The sequence below is a fragment of the Gadus macrocephalus genome, chromosome 19 (genome assembly GCF_031168955.1).
Source record: "Gadus macrocephalus chromosome 19, ASM3116895v1".
In the NCBI taxonomy this organism is placed as follows: Eukaryota; Metazoa; Chordata; class Actinopteri; order Gadiformes; family Gadidae; genus Gadus; species Gadus macrocephalus.
The window spans coordinates 2,020,782-2,046,279 of NC_082400.1; the positions used below are offsets into that span (position 1 = coordinate 2,020,782).

General features: G+C 44.4%; 2 protein-coding genes across 6 annotated transcripts in view; both read left to right on the forward strand.

Moving 5' to 3' along the window:
- The first annotated feature begins 1,257 nt into the window (after nt 1-1,257).
- On the forward strand, nt 1,258-15,924 carry LOC132447338 (ras-GEF domain-containing family member 1B-B-like). Of its 3 annotated transcripts, none has more exons than XM_060037952.1 (15): nt 1,258-1,480; nt 5,229-5,357; nt 5,718-6,551; nt 6,911-7,033; nt 7,373-7,510; nt 8,109-8,324; nt 8,950-9,024; nt 10,145-10,237; nt 10,487-10,589; nt 11,514-11,593; nt 11,678-11,773; nt 12,042-12,137; nt 12,691-12,814; nt 14,461-14,533; nt 14,621-15,924. In XM_060037952.1, the coding sequence occupies exons 3-15, from the start codon at nt 5,724-5,726 to the stop codon at nt 14,652-14,654; spliced, it is 2,079 nt and encodes a 692-aa protein (XP_059893935.1). In that variant the 5' UTR covers nt 1,258-1,480; nt 5,229-5,357; nt 5,718-5,723; the 3' UTR covers nt 14,655-15,924. The 3 variants fall into 3 exon arrangements, with proteins under 3 accessions (XP_059893935.1, XP_059893936.1, XP_059893934.1); XM_060037953.1 differs by having other exon boundaries at nt 5,234-5,357; XM_060037951.1 differs by lacking the exon at nt 5,229-5,357.
- A 1,332-nt stretch (nt 15,925-17,256) lies between these two features.
- The window catches only part of LOC132447358 (anthrax toxin receptor 2-like), a 46,161-nt gene continuing 37,919 nt past the window's right edge, over nt 17,257-25,498 (forward strand). Inside the window, exons 1-11 of one of the 3 annotated variants that reach the window (XM_060037989.1) lie at nt 17,259-17,676; nt 18,242-18,313; nt 19,054-19,125; nt 19,381-19,462; nt 19,653-19,757; nt 20,299-20,367; nt 21,281-21,361; nt 22,180-22,240; nt 22,921-23,022; nt 24,741-24,810; nt 25,179-25,257. In XM_060037989.1, coding sequence (XP_059893972.1) covers nt 17,567-17,676; nt 18,242-18,313; nt 19,054-19,125; nt 19,381-19,462; nt 19,653-19,757; nt 20,299-20,367; nt 21,281-21,361; nt 22,180-22,240; nt 22,921-23,022; nt 24,741-24,810; nt 25,179-25,257 — 903 coding nt within the window. In that variant the 5' untranslated portion in view covers nt 17,259-17,566. Of the gene's footprint in view, nt 17,677-18,241; nt 18,314-19,053; nt 19,126-19,380; nt 19,463-19,652; nt 19,758-20,298; nt 20,368-21,280; nt 21,362-22,179; nt 22,241-22,920; nt 23,023-24,740; nt 24,811-25,178; nt 25,258-25,498 lie in introns of all 3 variants that reach the window. The other 2 variants (XM_060037990.1, XM_060037991.1) reach the window with 2 other exon arrangements.

Sequence of the window (25,498 nt, forward strand, 5' to 3'; positions counted from 1 at the left end):
TTAAACGCTGCTGAGATTAAATGTTCAACGCATTTATTATTGTGTAATTCTTCTTAATAACTTTTATTTAGAATTTCTCATGAATTTTCAAATGTGAGCAATATATGTAAATCACAGATGGAGATAGATAGATAGATAGATAGATAGATAGATAGATAGATAGATAGATAGATAGATAGATAGATAGATAGATAGATAGATAGATAGATAGATAGATAGATAGATAGATAGATAGATAGATAGATAGATAGATAGATAGATAGATAGATAGAGAGTGTAATTGATCAATAGAGAGAGATTTGGTAATAGAATGATAGATAGATAGTCCACTGATCCCAAAGGAAATTCAAATTCTTAAATAGAGATGACAATAGAGCATAAATAGAGAGGTGATGAGTAATCATAGAGAAGAATCAAAGTAAAACTAGCATCTGGATGCTCTTTGTGTTTGAAGGTACTGCCTAAATACAGGGGTCTTGTGAGTCCAATACTAAGAGGGGATCTAGAAGGAGGAGGTTTGAGTTGTTAAACTCATGGGCATTGGACATTGAGTTGAACAAAACCCAATATCCCTATGCACAGATGAGCACTATATGTATGAGTGTGATTAAGAATAATGGTGCACACCTATAGCGATATATTTATATTGTGCATCTGTTAGTTGCTGCAACGGCTTGAACCTAACATGAGAAGAAGAAAACAGTAACAAATATGTATTACAATGCATTAGAGTTTTCAAACTGTATGGCGTTTGCAACAAAATACAATTTCAGTATTTAATGATTGCACGGATATATAGGTGTACAAGGTTATATAAAGGTTTTAGTTTTCAGACTTCTGGGCCAGATCAGAGCTGTAATAGCAGCACACACACACACACACACACACACACACACACACACACACACACACACACACACACACACACACACACACACACACACACACACACACACACACACACACACACACACACACACACACACACACACACACACACACACACACACACACACACACACACCCTGTTTTCAGAAACCATACTACTTGCATATTTCACATCTCCAACAAAACACCGCTCTGCCCGCTGCGCTCCGAAATAACCAGACTGACGTTCGGGCGACCAATCACACAGTTCGATTTTTCCACAACACGTTCCCCATTGGTCAACGGCCCCAGAGGGACGCCCGCCCACTGAACTCCTATTGGCTGGTTTTCCCGGCTCTCCGGAGGTCATTTGAATACGCCTCGTTTGAAGTAGAAAGGACTTAAATATCAGGACCGCTGAGCACAATGGACCAGGGGCACTGAGTGCGCTAATCTGACGCCGAACACCCCAGACTACTCTCACTTCTGATGTTTTCCTCTGAAGTATCGGATGATCTTGAAGGATATTGAAGAGGACTAGGGGGAAAGAAAGTTTGGATAGTTTCCCTTCCAGAGAAAGCTTTTATTGTGGATACTCTCCGGCTGCATTGAGGTAGGCTTTGCTGCACACATTGTTAACCCTCGGTGGGTCGATCTGAAACAGATAAACTGAGAATGATACAAGTCTGGTTTATGGACTCAACTGCGATCGCGTCTGTGTTACAATGTAATCCACTTAGGGAGAAAGTTGAAATTGTTGAAAGAGCAAATAGCCAATGTTCGACCGTGTTTGACAGCCATCGTTTATTTAGGTTTCCTGGTGCTTTTGTTGTTGTTTACCTCTCCCCTGGTTTATAGCCGGGCTGGCACACAGACCCACATTACTCACCACCGCCTGTGGTCGGATCTCTCCCAGCGTGGTTCGTGTTGTGCTGAGCGTGAGTCAGGAGCTGAGAACTGAGCCAAGACCAGATATCTGCTCTGTGTGCGTTCAGGGGGATAATGAGAGAGGGACGGGGGGCTTTCATGTGTGATTTCGAGAGCTGTGGGTCCGTGAATGAGGAGGGAGCGGAAAGTGAGAGCTGCCCACTGCCTGAAGATGATATAAGCCTGTGTTCTCCATTATCTCTGAGATAAGGGTCTTCATCCCTCACTTGTACACACAGCAAGTTGGTGTGTGTGTGTGTGTGTGTGTGTGTGTGTGTGTGTGTGTGTGTGTGTGTGTGTGTGTGTGTGTGTGTGTGTGTGTGTGTGTGTGTGTGTGTGTGTGTGTGTGTGTGTGTGTGTGTGTGTGTGTGTGTGTGTGTTCACGACTGGTTCAACAGCAGGTGACCTAGTCTAGATGTAATATTCCTCTTGGTCTCTTAGTTCCTCAAAAAGCCTTCTGGAACCTTGAACAATTGTGTTTACAAGGTTAGGGCAAATTTGTGTTATTTTAAAATATATATTATTGCCATCAATGTATAGCCTGATAAAACGGCAAACGACAGCTTAATTATGATAATTAAAATAATCTAAGATAATTTGACGAACAGGATCTGAGTTTCAGTGTGGGGTGTGTGTGTGTGCCAAATGTATTGATTAAAGTAATAGGCTACTATAAAATCATAGTCCAGAACAGACTCAAGTTAATACGTGAAGGAGCCTATAAGCCTGTGAGTGCATGAGAGGGAGTGGTCCTTTACGCTCATGTGATTGTGTTTGACCTCGCCGTATCTCTACGACTGTGATTGTTCCGGACAGTTTCAGGTTAGATTAGTTTTCCTCTGTGCAGTTTGCGTTCCAGTGCCCCCAGTGGTGTGTGGGGAGCAGTGACTGCTGCGCGTCCCAGGCCAGTTTATACCATAGGAGACTGTACAGGTTTATACCATTCTTGTATTCTGGGTTTATACCTGTCTATTAGAGCCAGGGTTCAAACCAATTGTTTCATTGACGATCTGTGATAGTTTCACATGGTTCTCTCTAAAATATACCTATTTCCATCTTATGTTCTAAGTAGAGACATGGATTCGTACTTCCTAAACCGTATTTAAATTTATTTTTCAGTATTGTATTAATCCAACGTTATTCTAGTCTTTCAGTGTTCTTGTGCATACGTCAATGCTTCTTTTCATTCAACTCCTTCCCTACTATCACACACACACACACACACACACACACACACACACACACACACACACACACACACACACACACACACACACACACACACACACACACACACACACACACACACACACACACACACACACACACACACACACACACACACGATACAAGATCGTTTATTGTAATATACACAATGGAAACATAGTTTGCACTGGGCAATGAAATTCTTAATTTGCAAGTTCCCTTCACACAAAATATGCTTAAAATAAAGTAGATAAATAAACTAAACTGCTAAAAAATATCTGTACAAAGAGCAGAATTTAGTTTACCAAAAACAGTTAAATATAAGGTGCAACACACACACACACACACACCTGATAGACGCTTACATCTTGTTCCAAAGTACAATGAAAGCGTTTCTTTATTGGTGTTATTAGGGGTGTAAGGTTAGGAAAGGCCTGACTCAGTGGCTTGCCTTATACCAATAAGTTCTCCCCTTATCTCTCTGTGCAAACAGCTGATCCCTGATTACATTGGAATGCACCCATGCTCCATTGGCTTCAGATGAGGTCAATAAAACCGTGTCCTTCTGCTTAGTGTAGGAAGTCTATTATCAGGTCTGCTCTCGTACTGATATATATACCGGTCTTAACTTTGTCTGATGTCCCTGCGTTGTGTTCCTCATGGACTGCTAAACACAGTTTGTGAATGAGGCTGTTTGCTTAGCGCTGTGTTTCCTCTGGTGTCTGACCGGTCTCCGTCGGGTGGCGGTATGTGGGACGTGTTGTCGTGAGCTGGGCTCCTCCACCCAGTTGTCTCCACCCTGTGGTGGAAGCCTTCCTATGTGTTTGTGTTCCTTGGCCCTGCAGAGTTTTTCAGGAGTGGAACTGTAATCACCAGCACCACAATATTTAGTCTGGGAACTCATGGTTTACCTCCGGTCTGAACGTGATATTCAATCAAGGGTGGTTTTACGGGAACATTTTCAGGATTCATAAGGTCTGGCATGAAGTAATCCATAAACCACAGGTCACGGCGTAGAATTATATTATCGACGTTATGCAACCAAAGAACTTCGACGAGCAAACACACACACTCACAGATTTAACCCTTTCGAGGTCAGAACCTCATCATATCCATCTCCATATTTCATGTCCTTCCCTGCCATGTGGGAGTTACAGCAGTCCAATGTAAACATGCTGTCCCAAGTGGTTTAACACATAACAGAATCAGGTACAGAATAAAGTTAAACTGGATACAAAATGATATGTCTGCTTGCACATGACACCATTGGGCCGATAAACTTTTATTAAACATATTGGCAACTTTAAATGAAATAAGCATTCTTCCTTCAAAAAGTAATACGATTACAATTTGATAATCAAACTCCACCAACTATCTACGTGTGTGTTTTGTGTTGTGTGTGTGTGTGTGTTGTGTGTTGTGTGTGTTTCCAGACAAAGTTGAAAATTACAAATGAAAACTAATCAAGCTGTTTTGGCACACCCACCATCGTCCAGAATGACGTTTATTTTCTCAGGTACATTGGGGATTTCATCAGAGTTGTCAGACTACAGACTTATGTTAGGGAGCCTGGTTTCTCCCTAGGCCACTTAAAGCCAAGCTGCTAAGCTTCAAATCATAGTGTGGACCTCCCAAAATACATCAACAGAGAATTATGAGATTCACTGCATTTAGTTCATAAGGAATATAACTGTTAGCAGCTGACACACAAAGTGTTTGACTGATGAAACAGTGTTAGTAAAGGGTGTACACAGACCCAAAATAGTGTTTACAGGCGCTTTGTTTAATTAAAGCTTTAACTGAATTGTTGACGTTGTTGTGTTGTTACTTTGACAGCCCGTTCTGGGAGTGGGGAAATGCCCATGTTTAGTATACTTTCAAAATTACAGACCATTCAGTTCAGTCAGTTCTTGTATAGGATTTGGTCGTTTGACGGTTATTTGTCCAACTTTAAATGATGATCAAGGTGTACAATCCTTTTAAATCCAAAAGTCAAAGACTTTGAAAAATTATACTTCCAAAAAAAGAAATCTACCCACTTGAGACGTTCCCCGCGCGCGCGCGTGTGTGTGTGTGTGTGTGTGTGTGTGTGTGTGTGTGTGTGTGTGTGTGTGTGTGTGTGTGTGTGTGTGTGTGTGTGTGTGTGTGTGTGTGTGTGTGTGTGTGTGTGTGTGTGTGTGTGTGTGTGTGTGTGTGTGTGGTGGTCTCTGCTGCCATATGGTTCCCAGAATAGCAGATAGGACGGATAACGATGGCTCGGGAGGTGAAGTGGTTCTTAGTGGTGGCTTAGGATCAACAGAGCCACCGCTGATCCTGTTATCTCCATCATCACCGCTGAAGGAGGCCCTGCTGGTGTGGTGTGTAGAGCAAGGCCAGGAGGGCCAGAGCAGACCATCCTGACCGCACAGTGGGTGATCTGAAGGGTTTTACTTGCTGAGCTCTCTGTAACGGGCCCTGGGGTCCAGCCCACAATGGTGCTGATCCACTGTCAGAAACAACCTGATTAGTTCAATGATAGAGTTCACATCAACCACCACAGTCAAGTTAGTTTTTTATACGGCTTTCTTTTCTTTTATATCCAACATACATAATCCAACATACATGTCTGTTATGTAAGGGCATATTAGCCTCCTCACACTCAATGGAAGAAAGTGTGTCCCTCTAAGGCCCATCTTTCAGACCACATGACGTTCACACCTCCTGTCTGCCTTATCCAGGTCAGGATGCCCCCCACCACACCTTACGCCGGTAAGTTCGGCCCCTGCAGCGCCTACAACAGCAACAACAACCACCCCCCTCCACCCCGCAGCCCCTACCGCCAGAACAACAACCACAACAACATCACCTCCAGCACCCGGCCCTGCAAGGACGGTCTCTATGACAACCAGGCCCCCGCCCGGCCCTGCAAGGACGGTCTCTATGACAACGCCCCCGCCAGGCCCTGCAAGGACAGTCTCTATGACAACGCCCCCGCCAGGCCCTGCAAGGACGGTCTCTATGACAACCAGGCCCCCACCAGGTCCTGCAAGGATGGTCTCTATGACAACGCTCCCCCCAGGCCCTGCAAGGACGGTCTCTATGACAACGCCTACACCGCCACCGAAAACCCCTACGACATCCCCCAGCCCTGCAGCCCCCACCGGACCACCGCCACCACCACCAAACACCACGTCTACAACCCCGCCCCCGCCAGCCCCGTCACGGAGAACCCCTACAGCACGCCGCACCCTGCGCCCGGTGCGCGATACCACCACCACCACAGCAGCAGCAGCACTTCCTGTAGCGGGCGGCTGTACCGCAACGCTAGCAGCAGTAGCAGTAGTGGCGCCGGCGAGCGTGACCGCTATCGGAACGCGTCAAACAGCAGCGCAGGCAGCGACCAGTCCTACAGGAGCAACAGCGGGGGGCCCGCCGACCCCAAGGAGGGCCGCTTCGGCAACGGCATCACCGCCAGCTACGGGGAGATGTGTTACCACGACAACAGCCTGGTGTCGGGTTCCCTTGAGGCTCTGATTCAGCACCTGGTGCCCACGGTCGACTACTACCCCGATGTGAGTACTACGGGCGATACTCGCTAGTATATGAGTTCTGTACTTCTATGTAACACTATGTGGTGGGTCCTGGGAACAAAGTACACCGAGTTCCCCAGGATAACGACCGGGCATTCCTGAGGGATGTGACCTGGTCACTGACGTTTCACTTGGCAGCTTACTCATGAAATTACTTTTTATTGAAGTTGTATATCATCCAATAAAAACACCACCTTTTGTAGTCCTTTGGGAAGTGCAAAAGAAAAAAGTACAGGAGTCAGTTTTTGGCTAGTTGGCTGAGCCCCTTCCTGAGCCACTTAGCCTGCTCCGTGAGGAAGCTAAACGCCATGCTAACGGCCGGTTCCTTCCTGTTCTTTCAGCGGTCATATGTGTTCACCTTCCTGCTCAGCTCCCGCCTCTTTCTCCACCCCTACGAGCTGATGAGCAGGGTGTGCCACCTGTGTGTGGAGCAGCAGAGGTCTGGGGACCCCCTGCTTGACAAGGTAGGCTCAACTCTCTGACCTGGAGCAACTGGCTCAGTCCCTCCACCACGGCCTCTCCTGGTGGTTCGGCCTTCGTATAGAGGTCTTAGGGTCAGCTGTGAAAATGAATGCTGGGATTTAATTGATAAATATGTTAGTTTTTTGAAGACGCTATGTAAAACTTGAGAGAAATGGAAGTTAGGCACTTCAATTTGAACAAATTTAGGCTTATGAAAGTTACATTTTCTGACTCTTACGATTTGAAGAATTGAAACTAGGCGCTGAAATATGATGACACACAGACACACAGACACACAGACACACAGACACAGCCCCTCCTCACCCCTGCTGTGGGTTCAGATCCGTGTCTGCGAGGTGGCCCCCAAGCTGGTCCAGCTGCTGACGGAGTGGACCGAGACCTTCCCCTACGACTTCAGGGACGAGAGGATGATGCGCTGCCTCAAGGACATGACGCACCACGTTGCTAGGGGCGACGAGGTTAGTAGGAGCTCTGACACATGTGTGTTGTAGTCCTCAATATAAATACACGTGTTGCAGTTCTCAGTATTCATAGATGTGAATTGTATTCCCTAATATTAATACATATACTGTGTGTATAGCGGCCCCCTGTATTATTAATTCAAGTGTGTGTATGACGGCCCCCAGTATTAACATATTGTTTGTGTCTATGGCGGTCCCCAGTATTAATGCAAAGTGTGTGTATGGCGGTCCCCAGTACTAACATAGTGTGTGTATGGTGGTCCTCTCCCCAGTATTAACATAGTCTGGGTGTATGGCGGTCCCCAGTATTAACAAAGTGTGTGTATGGCGGGCCCCAGTATTAACGCAAAATGTGTGTATGGCGGTTCACAGTACTAACGTAGTGTGTGTATGGTGGTCCCCAGTATTAACATAGTGTGTGTATGGTGGTCCCCAGTATTAACATAGTGTGTGTATGGTGGTCCCCAGTATTAACATAGTGTGTGTATGGTGGTCCCCAGTATTAACATAGTGTGTGCATGGCGGTCCCCAGTACTAACATAGTGTGTGTATGGTGGTCCCCAGTATTAACATAGTGTGTGTATGGCGTCCCCAGTATTCGTGGCGGGCCATGCAGCAGATGACTCAGCGGCTGATCAAGCGCCTGTCGGCCCTGGGTCAGTACGAGGAGGCAGTGGCCGCGCTGAGCGCAGTGGCATTGGAGCGCCCCGCCTCGCTAAAGAACAAGCTGACCTCCGCCCAGCGCGCGGATGCAATGAGCGTGTGTGACGACCCCTTCGTCCTCGCCCAGCAGCTCACCCACATCGAACTGGTGAGCGGACAGAGGTTCATACGTTGTTTGGTTTGGGGCTCTTTTCCCTTTATGGACGGTGCAGCGGGTTGAGGAAGAGGGTAAATGACATGTAGCATAGGACCAAAGGGGGAATCAAACCTGCGGTCGATTCAAGGCATGTCACCAAGCTACCGATCGGTCCGACTAAGAAATATATTTTACATCCAAGTCACACTCACTGTTGTGTCTCTGTCGTGTTCAGGAAGTATCTGGCACATAGGAGACATGGGCGTTTTAGTCATTAGGTAGTGAGTTGGTCCTACACTGATGGCCAAGTTTTTGTGGCCCATCATTTAATAATCTGAAAAGCCTGAAACAATCAATCGTAATAAGCAGTGCCTGGTTGTAGTATCAACACCATGAGCTTCATGTCATGAAGTATCTGTTGATATAGGGTTCACCGGGAATATTCCCTCTGCTTTTCTTTGTGTTGGATCCGCCGTTTCAAAGCGCTCGTTATTTCATTTGGAGATGATTTGAATCGATAAGAATCCATCTGCAGTCCCTCTGTATCCTCAAACTGGGACAGTTGAGCTTGTGGTTCTAAAGTAATCCTGTCTCCCCATCCCCCGTACCCTCCTGATTCTCCTCGCCCCCCCTCCAGGACAGACTGAGTTTCATCGGCCCAGAGGAGTTCATCCAGACGTTTGCGCTGAAGGACCCTCTGGAGAACCACAAGGTACATACCATTCTACTCACTGAGGTCGTACACTGGTTCATTAAATCACACCTGCCTGAGGCTCTTTTCACAGACAAAGGGAATAGATCACAGAAGTGGGAGAGTGCACTGTACTAGTGTCAGGTATAGGTCTCATTGTAAAGACCATCAAGGCAGAGACCGCACACTCTGAAGTAGTCTAGTTTTCCAATCCTTTAACTTAAGTATGTATCAATGGAGGGACTTTTACCAACAGTTGCACCCCGCCACACACGCATCAGTGGGGCCATCCATCTGTGTGCTAGCACTGAAGCAGCCATTGCATAACTGTTGAATGTGTTGAGTGAGTCATGCTCAAGGGGATGTGTGGGGATGTTTGTGTGTGTGTGTGTGTGTGTGTGTGTGTGTGTGTGTGTGTGTGTGTGTGTGTGTGTGTGTGTGTGTGTGTGTGTGTGTGTGTGTGTGTGTGTGTGTGTGTGTGTGTGTGTGTGTGTGTGTAGTGGGGCTGTACACGTTACATCACCTCAAGGGGTCAACTTTATTTATAAAGGGCTTTTAACAGACATGTACGTCACCGAGGTCTTCAGAAGGAACAAACAGCACTGGAAACATTATTTTAGAAGTGTGGTGGTGCTTTTTAATTAGCCAAGAGAAAAGGTGAACAATAATCAATCATCTATGAATATTCCTGATGTATTTACTGAGAAAGGCTTTTATTTGTATAGTAAGATATTACATGGATTTTAGTAAAAATAACACAGAACTCTGCGTTCTAATGCATCTACATAGAAACGGCAGATAGTTTATGTGTTGTGGTTCACAATGTTTGTCCCTCCTGTACTGGGGTTCAGTATAGTGAGTATGTATTAACTCTGTGTACTGTGTTTATAATGGGGTTGAGTATAGTGAGTATGTATTAACTCTGTGTACTGTGTTATAATGGGGTTGAGTATAGTGAGTATGTATTAACTCTGTGTACTGTGTTATAATGGGGTTGAGTATAGTGAGTATGTATTAACTCTGTGTACTGTGTTGTAATGGGGTTAGGTGAGTATTAACACTGTGTTTACAGTGTTATAATGGGGTTGAGTATAGTGAGTATGTATTAACTCTGTCTTATTAACTGTTCCTCCTGCTGCAGGGATTCTTCCGGAAGAGGAAGACCAGTAACCTGGAGGCGTACGTCAACTGGTTCAACAGACTGAGCTACCTGGTGGCCACAGAGATCTGTCTGGTGAGACTGGTGTCTGTCTGTTTGTCTCACCCCTCTATCCTTCTGTCTGGGATCTGCATGAAACTGATATATCTCTTTGTGAACCTCACTTTGCTTCCTACCATCTCTTCTTACTTTAAGTTTTGTACATAAATAAGCCCAGGCCCCTTTTTGTCTATCGGTTGTCCCTTGCCCTCTCTTCTCACCATTCCCTTAACCTTTTTCTGTTGTATTTATCTCTGTTGACCTCTGACCTCTGTGACCCTCAAGCCGGTGAAGAAGAAGCACAGAGCACGTGCGATCGAGTTCTTCATCGACGTGGCCCAGGAGTGCTTCAACATCGGGAACTTCAACTCCCTCATGGCCATCATCAGTACGTACTGTGATCCATGACATCATCATCACCCATTTCCCTCATGATGTTGTACTGTTGAACTCTCATGACATCGTCATGGAGAGCAGCATAGTGTAGAGGGGTTTTAAATCTCCAATGTTGTCAGTATAACCTGTAGGCCTCCTAGAGCAGCCTGCCCTAGCCTGCCCTAGCCTGCCCTAGCCTGCCCTAGCCTGCCCTAACCTGTTACCTAATGACGTATCTAAATTTGCTTCGGATAAACGGTTCACAAAAAAAAGAGAGACAACTCATTGATGCATGTCGACATTTTACTTTTGTTTAAAAACGATGCATCTATTTATTGATTATTATGTTGTTATTATTATTTACTACCTCTCTAGCTCTCATGCCGATGTTCTCATAAGGCCAGCCAATCATAAACCAGCTGAGCCTCTAGTCACGTTTGTCATCTCCTGTGATTATGTCCATCATGTGACCCAGCAGTAAACAGAGTGGGCAGCAGCTGTGATGGAGACCCAGCCCTCCTAAATGATGGATTCAATTCCACACAGCGCTAACTGAATCAGACGAGGCTGGCGCTTCTGGTGCTTCAGTCGTAGCTCAGCGCTAGGTGTAGCTCAATGCAGTAGTATTACTAGTTGTAGCTCACTGGTAGCTGTAGCTGGTTCTCATCAGCAGCCCACCACTCTAGTCTGTTCTTAACTAACGATATACAATATTTTTTCTCTTCTATCTTTCTATCAATCTTTCTTCTATTTTTTTTTATCCTCTATCTTTCTCTGCTCTGTCTGTCTCTCTCTTCTCTCTGTCTCTGGTCTCTCTCCTCTGTCTGTCTCTCTCTCCTCTGTCTGTCTCTCTCTTCTCTCTGTCTCTGTCTCTCGTCTCTCTCCTCTGTCTGTCTCTCTCTCCTCTGCCTGTCTCTCTCCTCTCTCTCTCTCACAGCTGGTATGAACATGAGTCCTGTGTCTCGTCTGAAGAAGACGTGGAGTAAAGTCAACACGGACAAGTTTGACATTCTGGAGGTCAGTGTGTGTGTGTTGGTGTGCAATCTGGCGGTTATCCATAAACCTACATAAACTAATTTGTGTGCGTGTGTGTGTGTATAGCATCAGATGGATCCCTCCAGCAACTTCAGTAACTACCGGACCGCTCTGCGCGGGGCCACCCAGAGGTCAGAGACCGCCCACAGCAGTCAGGAGAGGGTGAGACACACACGCCCGCACGCACGCACATAAGGAAACTTGCCAGGGTTTAAAGGTTATGGAGTTGAGTATTTTAACATAGAACATTCTTTGTTAAAACGATATTTGCAGTACTAAATAATTTGTGATAACAATTGAAATTATCTAACATAATAATAAAATACGTTTTATTGTTTATTATTCAGCTACATTTCCTTGTGTCGATCTTTCTGCTGGTTGATTATTCTAGAAACAGCGTGAAGGTTAACCAACCCTGTTGTGTTTCCAGATTGTGATCCCGTTCTTCAGTCTTCTCATTAAAGATATCTACTTCCTCAATGAGGGCTGCGCTAGCCGACTAACCACCGGACACATCAACTTTGAGGTCAGTCCAGGAGTTAAAGTTAAGACATTTCTATTTCAACAAATTGTGAGGCTGAATGTACAATCAACCGTTTTATATTCTACAATTCATTACAATGGTTCCATTTTTATCATAGAATGTCTTTTATAATTGCTCCCCCTTGTGGAAAAAAATATGCATTACTTTATTTACACTTTCACCCTAACTACACACCTCTTTTGTTTATCTAATTATCATGTTCTTCTTCGACAAGTGTTTACCAGAATATGGTCATAGGATAGTGATACATGATGGTTACATTTTTGGAATGCATGTAAGTCTAGGTTAAATTATGAATAAACTCCTTTCTAACTCCTGCTAAATTGAATGAATTCAACCGACAAAGATACTGGGTTAAATTCCCTAATGTCCACAATCTACCTGTAGTCATCCTTGAGATTGATAAGATAACCCCTACCTGCTCCTTAATGCCATGCTTCTCAAACTCACTGTCCCCGGTCCCTCTCGCGTGGGCAAATTCGTACATCTGAAAATAGTACAGATGGGTAAACTGCGCTGTGGTCTGTCTGCGTAGAAACTGTGGGAGCTGGCGAAGCAGGTCAGTGAGTTCCTGGTGTGGCGCCAGGTGGTCTGCCCCTTCCAGCGGGACCGCCGCATCCTCCAGTTCCTCGTCACCTCGCCGGTCTTCAACGAGGACGGTGAGTGTCGACTGCCATGACATCACGACCGCCATGACATCACAACCGCCATGACATCACGACCGTCATGACATCACGACCCCAATGAAATCACAACCGCCATGACATCATGACCGCAATGACATCACGACTGCTAGATTCACCCTCAATGCTGCCTTGTATGTTTGATGTTTCTTTATTATTTATTGTCTATTACCCATTTCTAATGGTTATAGTAATATTAGTTGCGTCATTGAAACATTTAGAGACCATAAAGTTATTCTTACAGCTAATGCTGAAAGAAAGGTTTTGTTTTATTAGTACATCAAGCACTTGATACAAATACGCATTTCATCCAGTGTTACCGAGGTGATATATATGTATACCATTGGTGTGGCTAATGTGAATGCTACATGGTTGCAGAGCTGTATGGGGTCAGAACAGTCGCATTAATAATGAATGCACAGAGAAGGATTCACAAATGTATTTTGTGATTTATAAATTACTCTCTTCTCACAAATACATTTCAATGCACACACAAATGGATATCGGTATGTATAAATGTAAAATAAATCCATAAACAAAAATAAGTTTCACAAACACATTTCTGATCCACACACAAATGTGTCTTGTTTTAAATAAATGTAATATAAATCCATAAATATATTAATTTAAAAAATATTTGCAATTTTCATAAAAAATGTATTTGGATGTTGTTACATTTATATACAAACTGTTAAACTTGAATTAACAAGACGCTTTTAATTTGTGAACTTGTTTTGTGTGTGACCTGGACTGTATTTATATTTTTGAGACTCCTGACGTGGATGGATTCACAAATTGATTTTTTTCAACAAGGAACTCTCTGTAGCCAATCAGATGCCTCCCTCGTTTTCAGCCAATCACATGACTGCCTCCGAGCCTCTCGGTTCCCTCGGTCAAAATGTCTATGGGAAATAACATGTTTTTTTTTAATGATCGTACATAACAATCTCTAGGTGACGAAGAAGTAATAGCTGCGTCACGTTTTGATCTACACCCCTTTTCTATCTAGTTTCGACTGGGTTTTGGGATTGTCGGTGCCGTTAATGTAGTAAACGGCACGAGATGTAAAAATCCAGTCACTGCAGTCATGTGATTGGCTGAAAACGAGGGAGGCATCTGATTGGCTACAGAGAGTTCCTTGTTGAAAAGACTGCATTTGTGAATCCAGCCACGTCAGGAGTCTCAAAAATCCACATATAAATACAGACCAGTTCATACACCAGCTTAACAGTTTGTATATAAATGTAACAACATCCAAATACATTTTGATGAAAAAAAAAATCATACATTTATGGATTTATATTACATTTATTTAAAACAAGACACATTTGTGAGTGGATCAGAAATGTGTTTGTGAAACTTATTTTTGTTTATGGATTTATTTTACATTTATGCATACCAATATTTTGTATTATTGGTATTTGTGAGAAGAGAGTAATTTAAATATAAATCACAAAATACATTTGTGAATCCTTCTCTGTGCATTCATTATTAATGAGACTGTTCTGATCCCATAGAGCTGCAGCTAGCTTAGCATGAAGCATAGCTTCATAGATAGTTTAATGTAATGTTTACTAGTTGTAGGGCTATCATGCTGACCTGGAATCTTCCTCTCTCTGCAGAGCTGCACCTGGCCTCCTATGAGAGCGAGGGGCCAGAAAACCACATGGAGAAGGACAGTCGCAGGTCCCTCAGGTAGAGGCACGCACGCACGCACGCACAGACGCACGCACAATCACACCGTCTCAGTGTTAATAAAGATCTGCTTGTTTTCTGCTGCAGGTCCTCTCTGCTTCATCGGGAGAATCGGTCCTAGAGTAAACGTAGATGTACACATCAAACACCCCTCTGAAGGGGGGAGGGGCCAATGAATCAACCCATCTTACAGTCAGATGAAAAGTGTTCAGTACTGCCATTGGTTAACATAAATGGGACAGTAGGCCTATGTGTGTAGTACGTATCATCACAGCTTGATAAAATATAATTTTTTTATATTTCATGTCAGTAAGGTGGCAAAATGTTTATCAGGAACCATTCAATTAGTTTTCCTTTTTAAATTCAAAATCCTTAAATGGTAATACTTATAGTAACCGGTGTTATGATACACACTACTTTACTAAAACTGCCTGCAGTACCTAATGATGTCTTTTTTAAGCTAAAGAAGTGTTACAACTCTAATCGGGAAGTCAAACTTGTGACAACGATGTGCTTTGAACAACCTTTCTGTGAGGTTTAGTAAAGTAGAACCAAAATGGCCGCCAGCTGCCTTGTCATGGAGTGCTTGATATTTTTTCTGCCTTATTCGGAGCAGTTTGTTGCGCTCAGGTCGCGTCACTGATTAATAGGACGCAAACGTATTATCACGTTCTGGTAATACTCTTGCGTCACCTGGAGGAAATGGTTTAGTATTCAGGATCTTGACACTATTTGTTAGTCAGGGTATCTTGTTTTGAGTGGGGCTGGCAGAGTAGAAGGAAACAATGTCACAAACGTTTTATAAATTGTTGTGGTGTTATTCATGATTTCCTTTATTTCTCTACAACCTGGATAGTTAGGGTTCGGTCGAGTCTTTGCGAATCAGTGGTTATTTGTGATTAGATGTCCTCTGTGGGAAATGAACCCAGTCGGCACCAGAGCACTTCAGTACAGACGTGGTGTGTGTGGTTATTTCAGGTTGTGAGGCCCCTCTCTGAAGGCGCCGTGCAGTATTAACATTGTATGGTGTAACCATGGCTTTGTTTTGTATATTAATATCTGGTGGTTAGGAGCTTGTTGCTGGTTAGCTTGCTCTGGTTCACCAACTCTAACGTCTGTGCTGCTTTATTACGAAACCTCAAACTTCTCATCATCTCATCTGCGACGGTCGCTGACCTCGCCGGCTCACCCCCTTCGGAATAAGCCTGTACAAAATGTTTTATTTTGTCATGTTGAAGTGATCTAAGTTTTCTTCTATCAGACTTTCAAATGTATGTGTTTTTTGTATGTTTTTTGTGTATCGTGGCCCGATCTGGGTTTTCTCACTAAAGCTCTCTGTGAAAATGAAATTCTATATATTTTTTCTTTCAAATAAACGGACTGAAAATGTAGTTGTTGTTTTTGTGCTTCGTTGAGATTCAGGTTCACCAATGTGTTGCATTTCTTGCATTTTCCAAAAGGTCTGAACTCTATCTTTAGATGGAGGACATTGACATGCAGGACTTTCCATTATTTCCACAGTACAGTGTATTAATAAAAAAAAACATTTGAGATAATCTGAATCCGAAACCTTTTTTCAAGTAATAAGTATACCTATTAAAGGCATTGCTAACAACTAAACAACTTTTTGAATACGAACACATAAAATGAATATGAGGACCGGGAAGAGAGCGGCCAGTTGTTCTTGTTGCTGAGCGATAGTGTCCACACTGAACAAACCCTTCAGACGAGCCTAGCCTCATATCGAACCCTTTGTTTTTTCCTTTAACAGGAATGGGATTCAGTGCATTGCAACATTCGTCTAAATTGCAACCGATTACAAGAGCAATGCAATCAAATGCTTTGGTTCGTCTTTTTACTTACTTAGTTATACTAAGCCTATGGCCTCTACTCCTTTAAATGTTGAAATTATTTTCAATGAAAAGGGAAGATCTCCCAGCCGCTCCTCTGCTGCTCTGGTTAAGCTCACTGAACACGTGCCTTCACTCCCCTCATCCAAATCCTCCTCTTCCTCGTTTCCAGCTCTAATCCTTCTTGTGCCTCATCTGTCCTACTCAGTTTCTCTTTCCTCCTCTCCTTTTTGTTTCTCTCTCCTCTCATCTCCTCCTTCTCATCTTCTCTCCTCCTATCCTCTCTTCAGCTGAGGATATATTATTAATACAATATCCACAGTTATGAACACAGACCAACAGATAGTCAGTTTGATGGTACTAAATGCAGATAATATCCATAACTACTTTACTCAGACAAGAAGGATGTGTCCCAAGAAAGTGTCACAAAAAATGGAATTTATTAGTCAATATCTTGGATCCAGTTTCAGAAGTATACTGTGAAAAGTTCAACAAATGTAACTTTTCTGCCATTCTTTGCTTTCTCCAACATCATAACCCCACCCGACTCCTATCCACACATACGACAGCGGGATCATCCAACTCCATGGCGTTGTTATTATAACAGTTCTTCACATCTACGTGATCCCTCAAATATTCAGAGTAGGTCACCTTCAGCCGAGAGAGAGAGAGAGAGAGAGAGAGAGAGAGAGAGAGAGAGAGAGAGAGAGAGAGAGAGAGAGAGAGAGAGAGAGAGAGAGAGAGAGAGAGAGAGAGAGAGAGAGGTGGGGAAGAGATAGAGAGAGAGTGAGAGAAGTGTGTGTGTGTGTGTGGGGGGGGGGGGGTCACACGTAGCTCTCTGCGCATGCCCACACCACTCCAAATCCACACCCTCATTGGCAGCTGACTCTCCAGCGCCCTGCCCATGGACTCCCTGCCCCGACCGCGGTGGATCTCCGTGGACCGAACAAGTGCTTCCCGCCGGACGTCCTGCAACACTCCGCGTCCCCCGTCCTGCCCTGTGATTGACGCTAAGCCTCTGGACCGAGGAGGAGGGGGTCAGGGTTCATAGCCCGGTCTGCCTTTAAAACCGTTATTTATTATCTCCGTTGGATATGATGAATCGCTGTCAGTATTCGCGGGTAGCTCTCTTGTGGGGTAGAACAGCATAGTTCATATATTATCTCCGTGTTATTCCTACGCTATGGACGGGATACTGTGCAAAGCGTTGTTTCTACTGTTGGTGATCCTGTTATGTGGAGCGCAGGAGAAGTCCTGCGACGAACCGCTGGATCTGTACTTTGTCCTCGACAGGTGAGTTAGAGGTCCTCACCACTGTTCAATCCTACTGCGTGCGTGTTGGACTGTGTGTGAGTGGGAGAGCGTGGGTGCGTGTGTGTTTGTTTGTGAGAGAGTGCGCGTGCGTTGCAGAATATCCTAATATCCAGCGTTCCAACCTCTGCACGTTTGAAGTTCTCCATAGAGAAAGCGAGTCCTTGTATGGCTGTGTTCAGCTCTGTTTAGATCTCCCCTTTTTCGTTCCCCGTACAGCTTTCACCCACCCTATGTTAATGTAGGCGTCCCTGTCCAGGGGGAGATTGAGGGATGTCTGTGTCTTGAAGGCTGTATCACCTATTTCGTCGTGGCTTTTAATCTGTTTCGTCATAAAGGACCAAGAATCAGTGACAACATTGATTTCTTGACGGTTTCCCCCCTCGGTTCTTATCTAGTGTGAAAGAATGTGTAAGAGTGAAAGATGTGTAATTGTGTCAGTGTGTGTAGTGTCACTAAGTGTGTAGTCTGAGTGTAATAGTGTAAGTGTGTGTAGTGTGTGTGGTTGACCCTGGTTGTAGTGATGTGTTGTGTTGTGTTCTGTCAGGTCTGGCAGTGTGTCTGGACACTGGGATGAGATTTATGGCTTCGTTAAGAACTTGACCGACCGATTCACCAGGTAGACCTCTCTCCTCTCCTCTCTCCTCTCACTTCCCCTCTCCTCTCCTCTCTCCTCCTCTCTTCTCTCCTCCTCTCCTCTCTTCTCTCCTCCTATCCTCTCTCCTCCCCTCTCCTCTCCTCTCCTCTCCACTCCTCCCCTCCCCTCTCCTCTCCTCTTCTCTCCTCTCCTCTCCTCTCCTATCCTCTCTCCTCCCCTCTCCTCTCCTCTCCTCTCCTCTTCTCTCCTCTTCTCTTCTCTTCTCTTCTCTTCTCTTCTCTTCTCTTCTCTTCTCTTCTCTTCTCTTCTCTTCTCCTCTCCTCTCCTCTCGGCTCCCCTATCCTTTCTCCTCTCCATTCTATCACTTTGTGTTCTGGTTCCTATAGCAACCCTCTCTCGGTCCAGGTGTTGTTTACAGACTTTTTTGTAGCTCCTTGATGTCAACTGTATACTGTGCTTGCTCTCAGAGGTTCCTTTTTCGTCAGAGCTTTACTTATTTATCCTTTATCAAACTATTTATTCACACAGTCCCGTTCCGGTTATCGTCGATAATTTCTTTATTCAGTAACTAACAGTCAAGGTCTGCATCGCTCACGAAATGCATTGCAAAGAATTCAACTGAAGGACAGACTCTTTGTTCAGCTGAAATAACCAGTGTCTGTGTGTGTGTGCGTGTGTGCTTATGTGTGTGTGTGCCTGCATGCGTGTTTGTGTGTGTGTGTGTGTGTGTGTGTATGTGTGTGTGTGTGTGTGTGTGTTAGTCCCAGGCTGAGGCTGTCCTTCATCGTGTTCTCATCCAGTGCGCGTGTAGTGCTTCCTCTGACTGAAGACAGGTATCCCCATCCTCCTCTTCATAACACTCAAAGTTCTCACCGTCTCTCCTTACACATGTTCCTGCTAAAATGGTGCTCCTCATCATCATCATCAATATCATCATCATCATCATCATGTTTAAACACCTCTCCATAAGGCGTTACGACCACCATTCAGTGTACTATGTACGTGTAGTTAATGCTAGTGATCACTGCTGGTTTACTGTCATATTCAGAGGTTGGGCCATAGCCGTGTTATTATGTTCTGCCTGGCAGGTCTCAGATCGAGGAGGGTCTGAAGGTTCTGAGTGAGATCAAACCAGCTGGAGAGACCTTCATGCATGTCGGGCTGGAACAAGTATGAGGACATGTACCTTGATACTGACCATTTAAGTTACTACTAATATAGTATTGGCTGTTTGGCACATGAATTATTCTATTCGTCTTTGTGTAGATTTGTTCCTTACCCTAAATGTCCTCATCTACATCTGGCATAAGCATGGCCAGTGTGTTGATGGCACTGATTGATTCATTGATTGATCGATCAGGTGCAAGAGCAGATAAAAGGAAAAACAGACGTCTCGTCCTCTGTGGTCATCGCCCTGACCGACGGGAAACTGGAACCTTACATCAACGAGCTCTCTATCAAAGAGGTACACACACACACACACACACACACACACACACACACACACACACACACACACACACACACACACACACACACACACAGTTGTATAAGCTCTATCAGAGAGATACACACACACATACAGACACACACACACAAACACACACACACACACACACACACACACTCCTCTCCTACAAGCTCTATAAGAGAGAGGTACACACACACACACACACACACAAACACCCCTACAAGGTCTATCAGAGAGGTACACACCTAAACACACACACACACACACACACACACACACACACACACACACACACACACACACACACACACACACACACACACACACACACACACACACACACATACACACTCCTACAAGCTCTATCAGAGAGGTACACACACACACACACACACACACACACACACACACACACACACACACGCGCGTACACACCTCTACAAGCTCACTATTACAGAGGTACCCTCACAGGCCCCCTCACTCCCACGTAGGTCATCATGGAGGGAGTATGACTTTGTGTATGTGGTTGTTGTAGGCTGACAAGGTCAGACGTCACGGGGCCATGGTCTACTGTGTGGGGGTCATGAACTTTGACCAAAGTCAGGTACTCAATTTCATTGTTTGGAATGTGTGTGACTGTGTTGCCCCCTGTTTGGGTGAATATCATTATATTCTTTTGTCCTCTACTTTTCTAGAAAGCAGTATAGTAAGGCTAATATTCGCGCCACTTAGCGGGAGGATGCTAAAGTATTAGCTGCAACTGATCTCTCCTCAATCTCAACTTTAATAGACCTTAACGCTGCTGGGAGTTCCCCATAATTGCCTCAAAATCCCATTAGTTGCTGTGGTTACGGCCTGCTGCTGCAGCAAGTACAGGAAGTACAGCCAGGGAAATACATTCGGGCAGGCACAGGATCGTCAGTGAATTCATTCGGAGCTGATGCTTTGGTGTCAAACGATGTCCTGGAGCCATTCTATCACCGACGGCGTTTGGATATACTGAGACTCCCCTCCTAGCTGACCAATAGGGTTCAGCGCTCCGTGGAGGAAATGATCCCATCGTGTTCTGATTAGACGTGCGCTCCTACTTCCTGCTTCCTGTCACCAGGCAGCAGATCAAGGTTCTGGGCGGGAGCCACGAGCCGGAGCAGATCTGCCCCAAACGATTAATTCTCTCTCTGGCTAAGCAAGGACGCCACGAAAAACAGCACCACAAACTAAACACCACCAAGCACTCATGTTATACTATGTCTTTCTAAATGGGATCTACATGCTATGCAGTTATCTATAGTGTAGAATCCTAGATGTTACAGAGACAGCAGGAAAATATACATTTTGTTAGTTAGTTTGTTTCATTCATTCTTTTGTAGGTTCTTTCATTTTTCGTTATTCCTCTCTCAATCCCTCCACTCGTGAGTTCAATCCCATTTACAACAAAAAATATTTATTTGAGAACGACAACATGCATTGGTTCATTGACTGTCTGAGGTCTAGCGTGTCGTTCATGTTGGTCCCAGCTGGTGGAGATCGCCGACGGACCCAATCACGTGTTTCCTGTTCTCAACGGCTTCCACGGCCTCGGAGACGTCGTTTCCACGGTGAGCAGCGATTACATCACAGGATATGTCTTCCAGCCAATATATACATATAAAACATATTTATAGTGTTGTGCGTTGCATGCGTGTGATGTCACATGGTAGTGGGATGTGATGTGTAGTGGGATGTGATAGTTGGATGTGATGTGGTAGTTGGATGTGATGTGGCAGTGGGATCTGATGGGGTAGTGGGATGTGATGTGTAGTGGGATGTGATGTGGTACTGGGATATATTGTGGTAGTGGGATGTGATGTGTAGTGGGATGTGATGTGATGTGGTAGTAGGATGTGATGTGTAGCGGGATGTGATGTGGTAGTGGGATGTGATGTGGTACTGGGATATATTGTGGTAGTGGGATGTGATGTGTAGTGGGATGTGATGTGATGTGGTAGTAGGATGTGATGTGTAGCGGGATGTGATGTGGTAGTGGGATGTGATGTGTAGCGGGATGTGATGTAGTGGGATGTGATGTTGTAGTGGGATGTGATGTAATGTAGTAGTGAGATGTGATGTGTAGTGGGATGTGATTTGGTACTGGGATGTTATATGGTAGTGGGATGTGATATGTCAGTGGGATGTGATGTGGTAGAGGAATGTTATATGGTAGTGGAATGTGATGTTGTAGTGGGATGTGAGGTGGTAGTGGGATGTGATGTATAGTGGGATCTGATGTGGTATTGGGATGTGATGTGGTAGTGGGATTTGATGTGGTAGTGGGATGTGATGTGTAGTGAGATGTGATTTGGTAGTGGGATGTGATGTGGCAGTGGGATGTGATTTGGAAGTGGGATGTGATGTGATGACTCTAGTATATGACCAGGTTCTGGACCAGTCGTGCAGACAGATCTTCCGGATAGAGCCAACCAGTGTGTGTATTAATGGTGAGACACTGTACACTGTTCCGATACCCATACTTCCATGAGTACACTTAAACGTAGTATACTATCCACACTCACTAAGTGCGCTGATTTTCAGATGTCAGTGTCGTTCCGAATCGAATACTCTGTGGTGCACGAACCGGAAATCATGATCGCGACTGCCGCCGCGGCTCCTCCCCCGCAATAAACATCCCGCTTTGAACGATGAACTCTTTATGCATAGTAGCTATAAAAAGCTATAAAAGCTATACAATTACAAAATTAATCCATTAATGCAGGCTATGTGGAAAATGCGCCGACGTTCGCTCAACCTGGCGCCGCCTCTTACGCTACGTAGCTAAGATGGCTGCCGTTGAGTACGAAAAGTGTGCATCGATCCGCACTCCGCGGTTTGACCGTTTAGAGTACACCATCCGGGTCTTTTCAGTACACTTCTTTTTGCCCCGATCTTAATTGGAACTCCCTATGTCCTCAAACTAAATATAGTGATTATGGATAATATGGATATTGGAACACAGCACATGTTAATAAGATGTTGTTAAGGACGCAGTCTAATCCACTTGTAGAAACAGGTGGATGAGAACAGGAAATTGCATTAACGTTGAGTAAACATAGTCTCTCTGTTTGGTTTTCTCTCTTTCTGTCTCTCTCCCTCCCCCTCCCTCTCTCCCTCCCTCTACCAGAGTCCTTCCACATTGTGCTCGGAGGGAGTGTTGTTAGTGGAGCCAAGAGAACTGAGGCAGCTGGTCGCTTCTGCCTTCTAACCATCAACAAGCTCCCCCCTCGTAAGTACCGACACCATGAGGTCATACATCACCAGTAAGTACAGACACTGTGATGTCATTCACCACCCGTAAGTACAGACACTATGATGTCATACACCACCAGTGAGTACAGACACTGATGTCATACACCATCCATAAGTACAGACACCATGAGGTCATACACCACCAGTAAGTACAGACACCGTGAGGTCATACACCAACAACGCCGTGATGTCATATACCACCAGTAAGTACAGACACTTTGAGGTCATTCACCACCAGTAAGTACAGACACAATGTCATACACCACCATTAAGTGCAGACACTACAATATCATACACAACCCTAGTATGATGTCATACACCACTTTGTGCAATGTATATGCTACCAGAACTGTGATGTCAAACAACAATAATATATGATACATACATTCCCCAAGTTTGATGTCGTACACCAACAGGACTGGAATGACACAACTCAATGACTGCACATCTTAAAGCCAGTAGCTGTTCTGGAGCCTTGCACTACTAATTATGTGTAGTAATGTTACGGTCATGTGTACAGTAGGTCTCTCTGATCCGACTGTAATCAAATGGTCATGTGTACAGTAGGTCTCTCTGGTCTAACTGTAATGTTACGTTCAAGTGTACAGTACATTTCTCTGGTCTCTACTGTAATGTTACGTTCAAGTGTGCAGTAGGTCTCTCTGGTCTCTAATCTAATGTTACGGTAATGTGTACAATAGGTCTCTCTGGTCTAACTGTTATGTTACGGTAATGTGTACAATAGGTCTCTCTGGTCTCTAGTCTAATGTTACGGTAATGTGTACAATAGGTCTCTCTGGTCTCTAATCTAATGTTACGGTAATGTGTACAATAGGTCTCTCTGGTCTAACTGTAGTGTTACGGTCATGTGTACAGTAAGTCTCTCTGGTCTAACTGTAATGTTACGGTCATGTGTACAGTACATTTCTCTTGTCTCTACTGTAATGTTACGGTCATGTGTACAGTACATTTCTCTTGTCTCTACTGTAATGTTACGGTCATGTGTACAATAGGTCTCTCTGGTCTCTACTGTAATGTTACGTCGTGTGTACAGTAGGTATCTCTGGTCCAGTGGAAAATTAGGCTCATTTTAGACCAAAATAAACTGCAGCCAGCCGCCAGACAGCAGCTTGTGTTCTGAGAGAGAACAAAGTAGTCATTATGAGGCGGGGTGCGGCTGCTGGAGGGCCGGCGATGTGATTGGTCTAATTTGGCGGGAGAGGACCGGAAGTCCCGGTCACTCAGTCGAATGTTTCTTGTTTACAAAATATGTTATTAATCTGCTTTCCTCAGATGCACCATCTGAATGTCAAACATTCAAGTCGAAACTATTCAGCAAACACAGAACCTACTAGAAGAATCAGTAGGAGAATCAGAATGTCAAAGTCAAAGTCAAAGTCAGCTTTATTGTCAACACTTCGAGAAAACGTTTCCCCCTATCCCGCGAATGTGTTCCTAATGCTCAATCTCATCCATGTTTAAGACATGTTGTTTTCTCTCTCTCTCTCTCTCTCTCTCTCTCCCTCTCTCTGTATCTCTCTCTCCGTCTATTTGTCTCTCTCTCCCTCTCTCTCTGTGTCCCTCTATGTCTCTCTCGCTGCCTCTGTCTCTCTCTCTGTATCGCCCTGTCTTTTCTCTCTCTCTCTCTCTCTCTCTCTCTCTCTCTCTCTCTCTCTCTCTCTCTCTCTCTCAAAGAGAGGGTAAATATGATTGCCAATGGTGACCATTTACTGTGTGAAGCTCCCGGACTGCAGGAGCTTAGCGAGTACGTACGCACACACACACACACACACACACACACACACACACACACACACACACACACACACACACACACACACACACACACACACACACACACACACACACATAATGGGGGGGAGTGTGATAAGGGCTGTGTATAAACAGCCTGGGTGGTCTGCGGGGGTCTATTAGCAGATCAGTTGTTGTTCTGGGCTGGCTTTGTACCCAGTACTTCAAAAAACCTTCATCTTGCATCATTTACTGATGTATTGATCAGCCTAATGTATTTACCTACTATAAACAGATCTTTAGATGTATTGATCAGCCTGATTTATAAATATTAACATATTTATAGATGTATTGATCAGCCTAATGTATTCATATTAACAGATCTATGGAAGTATTGATCAGCCTAAACAACGGAGAATCCTACATCACCAGTCCCTTCATCATCCACGCAACCGCATGTGTAAGTAACGCAAAACTAGTAACAACATATTCTAATTTATTTATATCAAAGTAAGAATACCAAGCAAGACACTTAATTATCGAACTGATTGCATTTCTGCATCAAACTTAGCTTTGTAGACCCAGACTTCAACGATAGGTCAATTCTCTATGTATATGCGTTTGTATTCTGTACTAGTGCTTTGCTGAAACTAACTACAAATTTTCTAACAACTGATCTTTCACCAAATTTTTTGATTAGT

Excerpts from the sequence above, each read along its gene's own strand:
- LOC132447338 (XM_060037952.1), top strand. The coding sequence starts at position 5,724 with ATGCCCCCCACCACACCTTACGCCGGTAAGTTCGGCCCCTGCAGCGCC. Across the intron at positions 9,025-10,144 it reads ACCCTCTGGAGAACCACAAG|GGATTCTTCCGGAAGAGGAA; the intron begins GTACATACCATT and ends CTCCTGCTGCAG. Across the intron at positions 10,590-11,513 it reads CTCCCTCATGGCCATCATCA|CTGGTATGAACATGAGTCCT; the intron begins GTACGTACTGTG and ends TCTCTCTCACAG.